The 18529-nt window shown below is 36.8% G+C and overlaps 1 protein-coding gene across 8 annotated transcripts in view; it reads right to left on the minus strand.

Annotated features, from left to right (window-relative positions):
• The window catches only part of LOC106870427 (peptidyl-glycine alpha-amidating monooxygenase B), a 63553-nt gene that overhangs the window by 5452 nt on the left and 39572 nt on the right, over positions 1–18529 (minus strand). For all 8 annotated transcript variants that reach the window (XM_014916495.3, XM_052972071.2, XM_089360701.1 and 5 more), the window contains exons 10-21: positions 18087–18160; positions 17328–17378; positions 16636–16688; positions 15322–15599; positions 7579–7705; positions 6524–6634; positions 5990–6062; positions 5668–5807; positions 4110–4192; positions 3023–3220; positions 1422–1534; positions 348–462 (exon numbers count right to left, since the gene is read on the minus strand). In XM_014916495.3, coding sequence (XP_014771981.1) covers positions 348–462; positions 1422–1534; positions 3023–3220; positions 4110–4192; positions 5668–5807; positions 5990–6062; positions 6524–6634; positions 7579–7705; positions 15322–15599; positions 16636–16688; positions 17328–17378; positions 18087–18160 — 1416 coding nt within the window. The remainder of the gene's footprint in view (positions 1–347; positions 463–1421; positions 1535–3022; positions 3221–4109; positions 4193–5667; positions 5808–5989; positions 6063–6523; positions 6635–7578; positions 7706–15321; positions 15600–16635; positions 16689–17327; positions 17379–18086; positions 18161–18529) is intronic.

Genomic DNA, 18529 nt, shown 5'->3' on the forward strand with positions numbered 1-18529 from the left:
TAGTCTCAACCATGGAACATCTATTATTGAACAACGTTTACTTTTTATCGTGGACAATTTTTCATTTTGTTTTCACTTACATACAAGTGTTCCACTGTTTTACTGCAATCTTAGCTTTTGCTCTTTGTTTCAGTCCTTTGGCTTCATTTGAACCTTTGACTGACCCAACTATATTTCCATACAGAACACTTTTGGAAATAAAAATTAAGAAATAAAAATTAAGAAATAGAAATGCCAGATCAGACTGGAGCCTGATGCAGCCTCCTGGCTCTCCAGTCCTCAGTCAACCCATCCAACCCATGCCAGCATGGAAAGCAGACATTAAACAATAATGATGATGTTCATACCAGAAATATTGGGAGTTGTCATCTGTAGCTTCCAGACTGTTTTAGCCAATAAGTCGCCAACATACACTGCATGGTTCTTATTATCAACACTGATATCGTGAGGAAAGCCTAGACCCTGCAAATAACAAGAGGATAAATGAAACATAAAAAACATTTTGATCTCATTGTCATTTATGTGAACCAAACTAATTAACTGTCTCTAATTAAAGAAATGCTACATTATTGCTTGTTCTGCTGGTGTAGGTATCTTTTCAGTTTGAGTAGAGAAATTTTAGAGCTTTATCACAGCATGCACGACAGTTCCAGAGACTCATGATTGTCATTGGAGACCTGATATGCCATACTTGTAAGGGCTTCATGTGCAAAACAGTTGCATACAGTCCAGTGTGCACACAAGCATCCATTCATCATCAGTAGCTGCAACAGTAATAATTGTTGTCATCATCACCTCTCTCAGCTGTGTTTAAATTCTATTTTCTCATGCAAGCATGCATTAGTCAGATCTGTCAGAAACCATAACTCAATGTTGATAATGATGGTGGTGGTGATAAAGATGAGGATGATGATAATAATGATGTAGATAATGGCACTAATGATAAGATTGATACTGATAATAATGAGGTAGAAATGAGTTGAGTTTACTTGTCAACCAGATAGCTTTGGGTTCAATTCCACAGTACTTTGAACAAGTCTATCACATGTGATGCACACAGTGACTTCACCATTTGTAACTGTGCCGTGACTAGTGGTGCTTGTTGACATTTCCAGCCAACAAATTATCTACTTGCTTTCAAATTCCTCTGGAAACAATTGCTTTGCTTGAAAAACAAGTAAGGTTTGGTGACAAAATGAACAACCTGCTATAAAAAAATCCTTCCTCAACTATTTCTCCTGTCTAACCATTACTAGTATGGAAAACAAACATGAAACAAATGAATGAATGGTGATGGAGGTGATGACTGATAGTGTTACTGATGATGATGATGATAATCATGATGGCACAGGTGGGGGTGGGGTAGAGAAAACAAGAAGGAGAGATTCTTTTTAACTAACATTATCAAAACCAATACAAACCTTTGGACAGTTCCATGAGGATAGCAATATGCCTGTTTTTATGTCGATAGCAAACACTTTGCAAGGTCTCTTAGTGTGGTTTTGTGGACCATTCACAGCGAATAAAATTCCACCTGAAATAAATATAATCTCACAAATAAGATACAAATCATAACATATCTAAACAGTTTAAAAGGACTTTGAAAGTTTTATTGAAAAACTAAGTAGTTATAAATACATCCTACACTGTATACTATTATAGTAAAGTGAGCATTACCAAAATATAGTTAACCAAGACATTTCTAATTAATTAATATTACACCCTTAGTAATGTAAAAAGATAATTATCTAAATTATATCCGACAAGTGTTGGACAAAATGCTTCGTGGCATTTGTTCCAACTCTACATTCTGAGTTCAAATCTCGCCAAGGTCAACTTTGCCGTTTAACTTTTTGGCATCAACAAAATAAAGTACCTGCCAAGTACTGGAGGTCATGTAATTGATTTGTCACCTCTCCTCAAAATTGCTGACCTTGTGCTAAAATTAGCAGGAATCTGTGACATATATGCATTTTATCCTTTCAGTATTGATAACAAAGTATCAGACTGGTAGATTAGTGAAGTTCTTTGAAGATCAGGTGATAATATTTATTGCAGCTCTGTGCTTTCTGAGTCCATATCCCACCTCCTGTTGCCAGAAATGGTGACACTTTTATCTGACAACCTGACTCGGAGAAAGAAAACTGTGAAATTATATTATGCAACTACAACAGTCTAGCAACTTGTGAGGGAGGAGTAATGTCAAATAAAATTGATGTATGAAATGACAATCAACTAGCATAAAGGGAGAGTGCTTTCATGTGTGTGTGTGGATGGGAAGTCTGCGAATTTGCAGAGAAATTGTGTGTGTGAGTGGGAGTGTTTGATCCCCATCACCACTTGACAACCAGTGTTGGTGTGTTTAGGTCTTCATAACTTAGCAGTTCAGCAAAAATGACCAATAGAATAAGTATCAGTCTTTAAGAACAAAAAAGAATAGTGGGGTCAATCTGTTTAAGTAAAATCTGTCAAAGCAGTGTCTCAGCATGGCTGCAGTTTAAGAACTGAAACAGGTAAAAAAGATAAGATAAATAAAATGTTGACTTCTGATAGATTTGAACTCAGAACCATGAAGTAGCACATAGAAATATATAATATTCACCGGAATACTCTTGTCTTTCCTTTAAGTCATTTTAATATTGCAATGTTAATTATTTTGACACTTGCCTGCCTGAAATTGCTTCACACTTTTTAAAAGTGTTCACATTTAAATTAAAACTTCCTATCATAATTTTATGCAAGAACTTTTGATGAAATTAAATTTCAAACACCAATTTCATAAGAAAAATTTAATTATTTTAAGAAATCCATCAAAATTCTTTATATATTATTTACAAAATTAATTAAAACACCCAGATTAAACTGTGTCTCAATAGAAATATTCACAAAACAGTTAAGCAAAATTAAAACTGAACATCAGCTAACTTCCTTTATTACAAAAACAAGCTTCAATTAAGTAAATTCTATGTCCTCTTTTATGTTGTGAGTTTTGTATAAAAGGTAAAAAGAAAATTTTTCCTACCGTGCTGATAGCAATAGTCGACGGAATATATTACATAGCCAAATTCTTTCAGATGAATTTGCTTATTAAATTTTCCAGTTAAATCAAAGCATTGTATACGTCCATTTCCTCTGTCACTAGCACAAACCAATCCTTTATCTTCAGCAACAGTAACAGAATGTACAATGAAGAATACAAATGGTGCAGGGAATCCATCAGCTGAACAAATATAAACAATATTCAGATGAAAAGATATGCTATTTCTATTCCATAAAAGCAAATCATACTCTCTAATAGTGACCTATTTCATATACTATAAACAGAAAGCAGAAAAGTAAATTGTACACTGATATACTTAATGTTGTGAACCAAATTTCACTTAATTGAAATCTCACAGCATTATCTTAATGTATAACACTGATCATGAAATACAGAGGAGACAACTCTAGAATGTAAATTAAAATAGATAACATTGAGCCAAGAGAAAGTCTGATTTTCAGCAGTATATTGACAACCCTGGACATGTTTCAGATTTGGTATGCCTCATCAGCAAAGTACAGTCTCCCCATTATTGCCAGATCATAGATGATACCCTGACTTTCTGCTAGGGGAAGAAGTGTTGGGCCTCACAGAGGCAATGACAAATGACTGAGACTCTCAGCAATATGCTGTGCTTGAGTAGAAGACCCATCAAGCCAAGTGAAATTGGAGTTGTGGCAGATACTGGTGTCGCACAACTGGCACGTAAAAGCACTCATTACACTCTTGGAGTGGTTGGTGTTAGGAAGCAAGGACATCCAGCTGTAGAAAACCATGCCAAATCCAACTGGAGTCTGTGCAGCCCCTCACCTTACAAGCCCTGGTCAAACTGTCCAACCCATGCCAACATGGACAACAGATGTTAAATGATGATGATCCCTCTCGCTGTAGCCACATTATCTATTGATACACTCATACCTCTCTTAAGTTTTCCATTTCTATGATACAAATTTGCTCAAACTCAGAAATAATTGCAGTTAAGAAAAGTAGGCATAAAAGGAGTTGAATTTCAAGACAAATTACAGCAGTCATTTGTAAACAGGGGCTGGACATGATATTTAATACTCACATTGTAGAGTTGAATCACTGTGGCCCCACTCATCAAGGAACATACCTTCTTTTGAGAATTTCATTATTCTTGAATTGCAATATCTGTAAAAACAGAAAAATGATTTTAATAGGATTTACAGTTAACAGAAAAATTAATCTTTTCACATAGTGATTGTGATGAAAAATTTTAATAGAGGTGGGGATAGGGTAAAAGATAGGATAACTAGGTCTTCTGTTTGTCTTTAATACAAATTTTTACCAGCCAAACGAAGTCGAGCAATGTGAAGTGAAATGCCATGCCTAGAGACAATACACTTCCGGGACTGGCAATTGAACCCATAACCTCATGATCAAGAGCCCCGCGGTTGGTAACTATGACAAACAACTTCACTAATTAGGAAATATGCTTCACCATAATTCTATAATGAGTATCAAACTCTAAGGTGCCTTTAGCAGAGTTTATTCTTTCCAAGAATTCTGGCCAGTTTAGAAGATACTTCCACCCTTCTTCCTATCACTATATAATGAAAAAAAAAAAGTATTTTTGATATTTTGTTTTTAATTGTCATCTTTTCTTTATCCCGATTGATCTTCTTCACTTTATGTACTCTTTATTATCTTCTTTATTTTTACTTTACATCTATCTTCATCATTATCATCATGATTCATGTTATATTTCTTCTCATAAGCTTCATTTTTGCTTGACTTCAACATTCTCCATCTGTAAATCATACATATTAGATCTTCCCAGTGCAGTCAAATCTCAAGAAAATGCCCTAAATCTCACAATTGTTTATATTTACCATCCTGCCCAAACTAAAGACAGCAGGTTGTCTTAAATGTAGGTGATTTGAAGGAAATTTGGCTGCTATTTCTAACTGATCAAGTGACCATGCTCTCTCTGTAAACCTGCAAGTTATTATCATTTGCCATTAGCTCAGTGTTTTTCAGCCTTTTTACTCTTGCATAACCCTTAAAATAAAATACATGTCTCAAGGAACCCCTGCACAAAAAAACTATATGCCTTATGGTGCAGCAAATGAAGTCTGTATACCAGATATTCTAGGAAAGGATTTGCACTAGATGTTCAAGAGTAGTCTCCTCCCACCGTCTCTGAATAAGCATGAAATCCAAGAGTAAAATCAAATGAACAGGCTCTGTAGACAATGACAGAGAATCAAATATGACCACATTTTTTATAATACTAAGCTACCAGTCAAAAGACCAACAACTATGCTGTATAACTGACAAATAATATAGTAGCTTGTTTAATGCTAACAAATTCCATAGTGTATATAAGTGTTTTGTAAAATTAAGGTTTTGATACTGTGTCATTGTCATTTCCCCACATTTACAGAAGCATCTTCAAGATATTCTCTCAATTACAAGATCACTCATTTCCTGAGTGGCTATGGATGTTTGTGTCAGAGGTTTATTTTTCTTCCTCCCCACCAAGAAAGATGAAAAGTCAATTCCTCTCTCAGAACAATGCATTCAGTAAAGGCTATTGTTCACAACTGTATCTGATATTTCAGAAGACAAATACGTGAAGACAAATGATACAGAGAAAAACTTACCCATCTGCTACAAAGAACTGACCATCAGACATAACAGCAACACTTGAGGGTTGACAGAAATGCTGTTTATCATTACCAGGACGGAAGCGTTCTCCTAATTCTAAGTCAAGTTTTCTCACTCCAGCAGAGAAACGGAAAACCTCAAAGTGAAAAAAAAGTTCCTTTGAAAATTAAAACTAAACTAGAAAGGGTTTCTGCATTTAAGCAAAACTGCAAAAATAGTAACACAAAGTATTGTTATTTAAGGTATACCAGCATGAACAATGGACATTAAATGATGATACTGATGATGATGATGATGATGAATGAGCTTAATATTTACCTGATGTAAAGCAACATCGGTCAACCAAACAGAACCATTTTTATCAACTGTTATTCCATGGGGCATAAAAAACCTGCAAGAGAAGTATTTCTGTAAATAGAGCTTACTCCAATTATTATTCATCGGAACAGAATGAGCTGGGTGAAAGATAAGAGAGACAGAAAGCTTATTTTGAAACCTAGCTGTGTAAGGCTCTGTATGAATTTTGCTAAATTTGATTATTAGTGATAAGAGCTATTGGATAGATATAGGGACTATAACAGAGTGGATAGAGTAAGCTAGGGAATTTTTGGTAATTTAAATTTACACTCTCAGTAATAAGGAAAAGCATTAGCTAGATGACTAAATGTGGTCATTTATAACAGAATAGGATGTAAAAACTATTTATACAAGTACTGGATGTAATGGCTATTTACACATCTACTAGATGTAATAGCGAATGGAGCTCATTAATACTACTGATTAATTAAATCATTTTGCTTAGTTTTATTTGTTGAAGGCAACAAAAATAATATACTGAAAATTATAACTTACGTATTATTACCCCATTGGTTTAGTAATTTTCCTTCTTTGCTGAAGACTACAATTGTTGGAACTAAAATTGGTTTGTTTTGATCCTGGAAAATGTTACTTTTATTGAAGGATCTGGAATGGAAATATATAACACAAAAATAAAGAAATAGAAAAACAAAAATGATACTTAACATGAAACAGAAATTTGATAAAAGGAAAATAAGCAAGGAACATTTAAGTTTAATTAAAATTCAGTTTAGCTCTTTTTTGGGGAGATGTGGGGTAATGATAAAAAAATATGTTTTAAAAATTAGTTATCCCCAGATACTTCTCACCCTTATATAAATGCAGAGCAACCATATATCTTTTCTCTACTTCAAGACACTTCTTCTTACCCCAGCATAAAAACACTTTCAAATACTACCCAACACTTAGTTAAAGCTTTTGCATGAAAATAGCACCCAGTATACACTGTAAAGTGGTTGGCATTAAGAAGTGCATCCAGCCGTAGAAACCATGCCAAAGCCGACATGGAACATGATTGTTATGAATTATAATATCCTAATGTTAATTCCTTTCTACAGTAGTAAATAATAGATAAAAAATATAAATATCTTATTTTGTAGTGAGTACGAAAATGCAGCATAGTGTTGAATGACGTTGATAGATACTTTATATAAAACAACGTATCTTAATTGTTGGACAGCCGTGATTAACGGATTACATGGTGAGCAGGATTAAAATTTGAATAAAAACCTTCTTTGAGGTGGTTTATGACAATGATACAGCCCTGTGACTCACTGGATCCTTTCAACCCATCCAACCCATGCCAGTATGGAAAACAGGTGTTGTAAGATGATGATGAAGAATTTATCTGGGAAAGAGAAGTTCCCATAACTAGAACAAACTTCTTCCCCAGACTGGAATCCACCCTGAACATCTACAAATCAATGACTGCAGGAAAATGTGGGTAAATAAATATGCATTACATTTGACAGAGTGATCTGATTCCTAAAATGTTAATTATCAGGATTTAAGCACAAAAGGGGAAAACAAATAATAATAAAAAATCTCACCTTGTATTCCAGATTTGAGGTCCTCGATGAAAAACATGTACACTGCCATCAGGTCCTACACTAACACCACTGACATGGCCAAGGGTTAATCCATTCTTAGCTGGCCAATCAGGTACATAAGTCATATCTACAAGAACCAAATAACATAGAACAGTGTATTAAGTCTAATTCTCTGAGAGAATCATGCATTACAAATACTCACATTTCTATCAAGACAGCAACCACAAAAATGCATATATGAAGAGGATAAAGGAGTAAAATACAGATACACAACTAATGCAGAATAACCATATTAGGTGTAGAAAAAAAATTGACTCATTAATTTAATAAGGCAGCATGAAAACAATAAAAAACACTTCATTTACAGACATATACACATGCACACATGGGTGCAGATAAGGTTCAGTTATTAAGAAGTTTACTTTACAACTTCATGATTACAGGTTCAATCTCAGATCACAGCACTTTTAGTCAATACTTTATGAGATCAGTTATTAAATCTGTTTATGCAATTGTGAGTGATGAAAAAATGATACATCCAATAATTTACAACAGAAATTTGAAGCATAAAATATGGTGATTATCTAAGAATATAAATTGTGGTTTGGGGAGGATACATTTACATCTGCACTACTGACTTTTATTTTGATATAAGATTGCAAATGAACACCAGTACACACTGGAGGAATGACTGGCAAAGGAAGCTCAAACATGACTTTAATAGGGAGATAAAAACTAAATATCCATGATATTTAAGCCGGCACTCTATTTTGGCCACCACACTGCCACATACAACATCCAGGGGTGGCTAAATATTTTTGTCTTTCAGCTAGAAAAATTTAATTCCTAGTATTTTTCATATTCTTCATGGGTAGTAAAAAAGAAAAGCATGCACAGAAAGACAAGACTTAAATGCACACTATACATACAACAAAATGATAATTATACAAAACAGACATAAATAATAGAAGCGGGAGAGAAGTGTAGGAGATTTTTTTTTATTAAAAAGATGAAATTGCTTTTTGTTTCTTTACCAAAACTACATCGAATGTAGGATACAACCTGAAATATGTTATTGTCATAAAATTTCACTGCAGCAATTAATGAAAGAGTAAACATTTGAACATGCAATGCCTGTATTTTACATGGAAGTCAGAATAAACAACTGATATTTTGTATTTTATGAGATTAGACATTATAATACCCAATTTGAGAGAGGGAAGCGAGCAACAGACCCTGGAGCTGGAACCATGTGTTGATCATTTGTTGAACAATTACTTTACCACTTATAAATTGTTAATTCGTTTATAATTTTATGTTTTGGTTTTAAAGAATGTTTTGAATCATTTTTGTGTTTCTAAAAGGTTTACTATTTTTTGCATAGTTTAACCAAATATATCTTCTATAGGTGACATGATAGTAACCGTATCCTTCATCAACGGTTTTTCTCCACTTAAAATGTAGAAATGAAGATATATGTTCTAAAGAAGAAAAGAGTCACAGCTACTGTTGTGAGTGTAAAGTAAAAGGTTCTTCAAATAGAATGGTTAATTGAATGTTCCCCTCACTCCAAGAGGAACCAACCACAGGACAGGAACTGATTCTTGGTATCTGATACACTAATTTCTTTGGGAGAATGTGAGCCCAGCACTGCAAGCAAACAAACTGTTATATGGACTGTTAGATATGTAATTCGTCTGACGTTCCGTGTGTCATGTGGTTCGTCTGAGTTCATTGTTTCATTGTTGTTGTCTTGTGGGACTGTCGTAGTAAAATGTCATTGATATATATATGGCGGACATGACTTTTGTTTATTCATAACGAACATTGGGTGAGTGCGTTCTTTGTATGTAATTGAACAATAAATGTAATAATTAAATTGTATAACTCGTTATGTTATCTCTGCGAGTCAGTCCGAGGGAAACATAACAGAGTTTATTGGCGTCGCCGATAGGACCGATAGGACCGATAGGATACATGCTTACTTTACCGTAAAATTATTCATCGTAATAACAATGGCTGAAAAACAGACAGTAGAACTTATTAAATTGTTTAGGGAACAAATGGACAAGCAAATGCAACAACATCAGAGAGATATGGACGCTCTGTTAAAACTGTTTGGTGCTCGACAAGTTGAAGGCGATTCTAGTGGCTATTTTTCAGCTGCTTCAACAACAGTGTCGATTCCACCATTTACTGCATTTGATTCAGCGACAGAACTATGGCCTGATTACTGGTCAAGATTCCGTACGTTTGTGGCTGCTAATGCTGTACCTGAAAAACGCATGGCACAAGTGTTCCTGACCAATCAGACTGCTACTGTTTACAAACAACTTGCTAATCTGGCTACCCAACAAAATCCGCCTAAAGATATCAACAACTTGATAATGGACGAAATCGTTGACTTCATGAAGGAACAGTTCGACCCTAAACTTTTCATTGTGAGAGAGCGTTTCAAGTTTTGGAGTGATATGCAGCGGAAGCCAGGCGAAACTCTCCAGGAGCTGGCAGCACGTATACGCCAGGATGCAGCTACCTGTGATTTTCCAGCGATCACCAACCCACAGGATGAAGCTCTGAGACAGAGATTCATATGTTCGGTTAACAATGAAGCGGTTCTGAAGGCGCTTTTTAAGATAAAAGACTCAGAACTAGATTTTGCCCGTGCTGTCCAGGTTGCCATTGAGACTGAAGACGCAGCAAAGGTTGCAAAAGAAACTGTATACGGTTCCAAAACCAAGCAGGTGTACAAGGTCCAGCAGAACAGGAATAAGAGTCCTCAAAAGAAACATCAGCAGTCTTATTCCACAAACCAGGAGAAATGCTACCGATGTGGAAAGGCCCACAAAGCAACAGACTGTCCTTTCAGGGAAACCAAATGTCATTTTTGTGATAAAAAGGGTCATTTGCAAGCGGTGTGTAGGAAAAAACAACATCAGCAACGCAATGGCCATTCACAAACTCCCGTGAAAAGAATCACAAAAGCTGAGCTAGTCAAGGCGATCCTAGGTGAAGTTTCCCGAGACACTCACAGTTTAATTGTGCCAGTAACAATCCAGAACAGACTGTTCACAATGGAATTGGACACTGCTACTACAGGCAATTTTGTTTCCTTGTCAGTCTGGAAACAACTTGGAAGACCAAAGCTGCAAGATGTCAAGCATCGCTATGAATCTGCCAGCAAGCACAACCTGCCTGTTCTAGGAACTTTCATGGGCCAAACCAAGGATCCAACAACTGGTAAGCAGGATCTTATACCTTACATAGTCACCAAGATCTCTGATCTTAATTTGCTGGGTCGGAATGCTATCCAGACTCTGGGAATTTCCGTAGACACTGCTCTAGGTTTGAAAAGCATAGACAGCCAAGCTAAGAGGGAAGGTGCAGAAGGGATGTATCCAAAGACCTCAAGCGAGCCCTATGTTTCCCTGCAGCAAGATTGTAACAACATGTGTGATGAATTTCGAGATCTTTTCAAGCAAGAATTGGGATGTCTCAAGAACTTTGAACTGGAAGTGAAGTTCAAATCGGACGCAACACCAGTCTTTCACAAGGCACGTCCGGTCCCATTTGCTCTTCGTGATGACCTGGCCAAAGGTTACGAAGAAGGCATCGCCAAGGGAATCTGGAAGCCTGTTCAATTCAATGAATACGGAACGCCAGTGGTACCGATTCGTAAAGCACACGCTTCAAGCAACCTGAAGCCCAAACTACGGATTTGTGGTGACTACTCTGTGGGAATTAATGACCAACTTGCTGATCACCGTCATCCAATGCCACTCCCTGCTGAACTGATGCAGAAACTCGGAGGTGGATTCAGATATACAAAGATAGACCTTGCTGATGCCTATAATCAGATCAAACTGGCTCCAGAAAGTCAACGCAGACTCGCACTCAGCACTCACCGTGGAGTACTCCTGCAACAACGACTCCCTTTCGGAATCAAGTCAGCACCTGGTTACTTTCAGGAGATCATGGAAAACCTGACCCATGATCTACCTGGAGTGGCCGTCTTCCAGGATGACATGCTCGTCAGTGGGAAAGATGCAAACAGTCACTTAAACAACCTAAAGTGTCTGCTCACACGTCTAAGCGACAATGGACTCAGATGTCGCCGTGAAAAGTGCCAGTTTGCACTACCCAGTGTAGAATACCTTGGACACATTTTGTCGGCTGAAGGGATCACTAAGGGATCCAAAGTCGAAGCAGTCTTAAAGATGCCATCTCCAACGAACGAATCAAGCTTGAAATCTTTCCTAGGTTCAGTTCAGTTTTATGGAAAGTTTATCCCAAACCAAGCCAGTATAGCAGAGCCACTCTATTGCCTTACAAAAAAGTCAACTATTTGGAAGTGGGGAGATGAGGAACAGTCAGCTTTTGATCACTTGAAGAATGTACTTTCATCGAGTCAAGTTCTGATACACTTCGATCCAAACAAAACTTTGGGACTGGCTTGTGACGCATCAAACGTTGGTATTGGAGCAGTCCTGTTTCACCGCTATCCTGATGGAAGCGAGCGCCCAATATCCAATATGTCCAAGACTCTCACTTCTGCACAGCGTAACTACAGTCAAATTCAAAAGGAAGCCCTAGCTATCATATTTGGCTTGCAGAAGTTTTACCAATATTTGTACGGTCGTAAATTCGTACTCGTGACTGACCACAAGCCACTGACATCACTATTCAGTCCGAGGAAAGGGACGCCACTTCTCGCTGCTAACAGACTAGCACGATGGGCCCTGTGGCTGAACCAGTTTGACTACACCATTGAATATCGGAAATCAGCAGATCATGGCAATGCTGATGCCCTCAGTCGCTTGCCATTCGGTGATGACAACGACTTTGACAGAAAGGAAAATGGTGAAGACATAGACATGGTGTGTGCCATCAAAGCTCTTAGTATTCAAGTCCAACCTGTGGATGCTAACGTCCTCCGTCAAGAGTCAGGGAAAGATCCAGTGATATCTACAGTGATGCGCTACGTCCGTGAAGGCTGGCCACCAAAGAACATGGAGATCAATGACGAAGTCAACAAGTTCCGTAAGTTATCAAACTCACTTAGTATCTGTCATGGATGCCTTATACATGGATCTAGAGTTGTGATTCCACATAGCTTGCAGCCAAAGATCCTCAATCTTCTGCATCTCGGACACTTTGGCATGGAACGCATGAAACAGCTAGCAAGAACTGCTGTATATTGGCCTGGTATCGATGCTGCTATAGAGATAGCCAGTCGACGATGTGATTCATGTAACGAACATCAAAGGCAGCCATCTAAGCCTCCAGTTCACCCATGGATGTTACCAGAAAAGCCGTGGAGCCGCTTACATCTGGACCATGCAATAAATTTTATGGGTAGAGATTGGCTGGTGATCACAGATGCTTATTCCAAGTACCCATGCATTCATCCCACTTCCTCCACGTCCTCCAAAGCCACTTTGAATCTGCTTGAGGAAGACTTTGTGCACTTCGGATTTCCTCACACACTGGTCACCGATAACGCACCAACTTTTACGTCTGAGGAGTTCCAGAGCTGGTGCAAAGAACGCGGGATCACACACCTGACAGGTGCACCTTACCACCCAGCTACCAACGGAGCAGCGGAACGTTTGGTGCAGACCTTCAAACAAGCTCTGAGGAAGTCTTCTCTTCCGCCAACACGAGCACTTCAAGAATTCTTGATGCAGTACCGGAGAACACCAACATCCTGTGGATTCTCTCCAAGTGAACTTTTGAATAACTGGCAGATACGAACAAGGATTGATTCTCTGCTGCCATCGCCAACACACATTGCTCAAGGCAAACAGTCTAAGGAAGCACATAAGTCTCAGGTGACTCCAAGCTCGGGTGATGTCGCTAAAGTTACCAGGCAGTACAAGGCCGGAGATCCTGTGTATGCACTCTACTATGGACCTCGCCGAGACAAAGATCCCCGATGGGTACCAGCAATCATTAAGAAGTCATTGGGTACTCGCTGCTTTAACGTGAAGGTCATACCTCATGGCCCGATGTGGAGACGACACTGGGAACAGCTGCGACCGCGGTACACAACTGAGGAAGACAATGAACCTGGTGATGCAGAAAACATTGTATTTGAATTTGCAACAGATCACCCGATGGAGATCTCGGAAACTGTGCCACTAACACAAAGACAAACCAGACCCAAGACCATGTTACCCGTTCCAGAGTATGGACCAGACAACCCAAGACGGTCCAAGAGAACCCGTAAAACCCAAGAGAGACTTTGCTGTTGATACTTCTTGTGTAGCATCAATTTCAGTGGGGAGGTGTTATATGGACTGTTAGATATGTAATTCGTCTGACGTTCCGTGTGTCATGTGGTTCGTCTGAGTTCATTGTTTCATTGTTGTTGTCTTGTGGGACTGTCGTAGTAAAATGTCATTGATATATATATGGCGGACATGACTTTTGTTTATTCATAACGAACATTGGGTGAGTGCGTTCTTTGTATGTAATTGAACAATAAATGTAATAATTAAATTGTATAACTCGTTATGTTATCTCTGCGAGTCAGTCCGAGGGAAACATAACACAAACTGTAAAGAATTCCTACTGTATACACTTGTAAATTGTCCCCTCTACTTGGAAATATTTACAACCAGATGTGGGGGATAGCAAGGAGCAAGCTAATTAAAATCAAGTGGCTTTGAAAAGGAGCAAAGCAATGACAGATTACAAATTGGTAAGCTACCTTACCCGAACCACTCAATAAACTAAAACTCTCTCCAAATAATTACTTTGCAAAATACAAAAATTTACAGAATTTGCATATTAATTATTATCAAATCAAGAAGTACTATTTAATCCGAGCTGCATGAAGAAAATATAAAAGAAATTATCACTGACAAGATTCTCAGGTTGTTTCCTGCGTCGATACCTATGTAGATACACATGCACACATATAAATATACACACACATATTTATATGTCTATATATATATATGTGTCCATGCGCATGCACACACACACACACACACACACACACAAACGTGTACGCACACTACATACATATATCCTTTAGAGTAAAGAAATTTATATCTTTAATCTTAGCAAAGAATTTTTTGAAGCCAGTTAAGTCTAACATAATTAATTATTAAAATATCTTGGTTGGAAACAAACAGACATAGCAACAACATGGATAACAGTAGCTTTGAACACAAAAGTGATCGCTTACTGACTGAATATGCCTTGGCAGCATTTGGAGCTGCAGTTTTCTTAAGTTGGCCTCCAGCAGATGTCGCTGGAAGCACTGTGGCTTGATGCGGTGCTGTGCCTGTGGCTAATGAAGTGCTGGTAGCAAACTGAGAATCTTCTTTCTTTAAAAAATGCAATCTTTCAAATGGATTCATATTCTGCCATATATAGTTCTGACTCATATATAGTTCTGACTCATATATAGTTCTGACTCATATATAGTTCTGACTCATATTCTGACTCATATATAGTTCTGACTCATGTGATTTCGCTGAGAATCAGATAATAACTGTTCATTGAGAATCTGGAACGCTTTATTTCTATTGCGATTCTTTGGTTTTTGGTGCTGCATATCCAACCTGTGATCCCCAATATATCCCGGTACCTTGTTATCATAAGAATCAAACTGTTGATTAAAACGTTTGTACTGATTGGTTCTTTTATATTCATCAGAATTCTGCTGTGAAAACTTATAATTTTTAGGAAAAACCGGATAATTATAATTTTTCTCATTGCTATATTGCCTACCTTGGAACAGTTGTTGAGAATCACTTTTCCCTCTTGTTATCTGAGAATTTTTATTTAACTGCTGGTGAACAACATTTTCACTGGGGTGGGTCTTTGACTGCACTGCTTTCTGTTCCAAATATGGATTATAAGGCAGTTGCTTGACAGAGGAAGCTGGAATGTCTTTAGTGACATCTGAGAAATCATTATTAATGCATTCCATATAGCTTGGTATATGGTCTTCACTGTGAGAATAGTACATCATGTAGAAGTTGCACATCTCATCATCATGAGTTGGTCTGCAATGGGAATAAACATTGGAGTTAATTATTAAGGTTTCAGATAATGGACACAATTGATTATATGAGAATGTGTGTGTGTGTGTGTGAGAGAGAGAGAGAGAGAGAGGGGGAGAAAGAGTAGTTACATATGATTAAGTTCTTAGAAAGCAAACCCAACAATATGGTTGGAGCCATTTTATTTGGAAATAATGAACAGACAAATCTTATTCTCCTCTCTAAAAATTCTATATCTCATGTCAAGGCATTGTTCAGTAAAACGCAATAATAGGGGTCATGCAGTGGGACTGAACCTAATACCAGTCTTCTTAACTACACAGTTATGTCTGTGCCTTTGTATATACTAATAAGTTTTGAATGAATTCTTAGAGTTTCACATTCCCATTCGTCGGACAGTTTTGTTTAGAATGGAACTAAAATAAGGTTATAAGCCAAAATATACAACTAGTTTGATAGATACACATTTGTAAATGGTTTTGTTTCATTGGTCCTTTCAACTAATGGTCTTTTCAATAACCGGTTGCATGCAAAGTGTGGAATAAAATTATATTATTATAAAAATTGAAGAAAACCTTAAATCAAAAAAAGCTTATAAAGAAAGACAGAGCCTGAATACCTAGGGTAAATAATTAGCTATTAATATTAATCAATTAATAAATTAAAAGATATATCCATTAAAAAAAATTTTAACGTCTTGCTATAAGGGAGGGGCATTGGAGGAGGTGATCCAGTATCAGGTGATGAAAGGTTAGATTGTGATAGAAAAGTAGGGAGGCAGAAATAGGTGTCTTGCTATAGAGGAGGTACATGGTAAGCCAGGGAGAGAGAGAGAGAGATATTAGGAAACAGCAGAAGAGAGAGATGGTGAAGTATGCCATAACAAAATGCACTCAGTACACCTTGTAAAGTGATTGCTGTTAAGGATACACAGCCATAGAAAACAAACCATGTCAGAATTTGATAACCTATCCTACCCAAGGCAAGATGAAAAGCAGTTACATAATAATGATGATGATGAGTTCAATGCAATACATACCCAATCTTTGTGACTCTATTTCGACCTGTTGAATTATAGGTACAGCGTGCAACCTAGCAAAACAAGAGACACTATTAATTGTTTTACTTAATTTAATTTTTCATAAGACACAACAAATAATATGCTAATGTAAAAGAACCACTTAGTCCAATAGTAATTTGGGTGCTAGCATCGTTACAAGGTTTACTTTGCAATTACACAGTTCTAAGTTCAATTCCAGAAATGTAGCACCTTAGGCAAGTGTTTTCACTTATAGTTATGTGTCAACCCAAGCCTGGTGTGTGAGATCAGATTAGATGGAAACTGTTCAAAATGCCTGTTAGATTAGCTTTAGTTGTTCTTGTGTGGTAGACTTAATCAGTTATCAACTTGAACACCACCACCTGGTCCTTTTATCAGAGTTCATGCTGTTGCAAGTATTTGAAGGTTTCCTGTCTGAAGATAACCTATTTATGGCTTCTTCTTCCTTTTTCCTTCTCAAAGGGCCTGGGAAAGGTCATAGTCAGAGATGAAGAGCAGTGCTTGGAGCCCTGAAAACTTAACTCTTTTAAATTGTTTTCATCTAGATGGGTTTCAAATTGTTACAAGTAATTTCCTTTTCTCTGTACTAGTTCCTACTTTAATTTATCAAACAAAAGTTCTCGAAGGCAAATACAAAAGTGTCATTGTTTCAAACAGAGAACTATAATTACCACAGTGTCGTTTCTTTCAATTTTGATTCTTCTCTCAATGGGATAAAAGGCCTGTAAAATAATAAACGACAGTTTTTAGCTAACTGAAACAGAATCAAGACATTGTACTTGTGTTTACATTGAAATAATCTATCTCTTGGCAACAAGATAAAAGTGTATTAAAATAAAAAAAATATTGGCACTAGGTTGCTAAGTAGTGAATCATTTAGGCCATGTTAACCTACTATGAGCAAATATTGCACCTGGTTCAGCAAGAGACAATGAATAAGACCAATAAAAAGCAACATTTACATGTACACACTTTCCTTCTTTCACACAAAAAATTTCATCCAATTACAAGAAATAATATATGCATAAACCATATTAGACAATACACTGGACAATGAATAAGACTTATAAAGAGTAACTTGCTAATTATATTTCAGAGGAGGCTTATAACAAACAATGTATAACCAATATTATACACCCAATTTATGTATAATTAAAAAATGGATTCTTTGTAGAAGCTCCTACTAGACATGGTTTCATTTCAAGAATTTGCTAAAAGTAATTATAAGCTAGATTAATTAATTTTATGAACGACTAGCTTTCCTATCTTGAACCATTTTACAGCATTGACAGCAAGTATTTTGTCCCGTTACCAACACATGCAGACCGAATATAAACATGAATTCAGAAGTTATTTTAAAGTTTCTATAAAAACACTTTTCCTTAGTAATAATGAAAGAGTTAAAAGAGAAGAAGAAGAATTAAACTCACTTGAGGCCAATGGGGATTGCTTTTCCCGATCAATGTCCAGCTTCCATTAAACTTATAAGCACTCACCACTCTTGCTGAAACAGTGAAAAAGATGTCAATTTTACTACGAACCCTTTCATTATGGTATTTCTAATGAGATATGCTGCCTTCATTTTAATTGATTTAGAGAATAATGACGAATTTAGTAAAATAATTGTCATTATTAACACTTTTGATATTAACCTACCCAAGACTGCCCCTGGATTCCATTGATAATCACAAAGTTATTTTACTAAAATTAATTGGAATAAAAGCAGGATATTTCAGTAGAGTAACAAAAGGGCTAAGCTGATGCTTAGCACACAAATCAGATAGAAATTCTGAGGAAAGGTTGTAACTTAGACCACTGTAAAATGGGAAGATTGTAACATAAAACTAAAGGCAGTCTCAGATGGGTTGATATC

This window comes from Octopus bimaculoides, chromosome 12 (assembly GCF_046866305.1).
Source record: "Octopus bimaculoides isolate indiv1 chromosome 12, ASM4686630v1, whole genome shotgun sequence".
Taxonomy (NCBI): domain Eukaryota; kingdom Metazoa; phylum Mollusca; class Cephalopoda; order Octopoda; family Octopodidae; genus Octopus; species Octopus bimaculoides.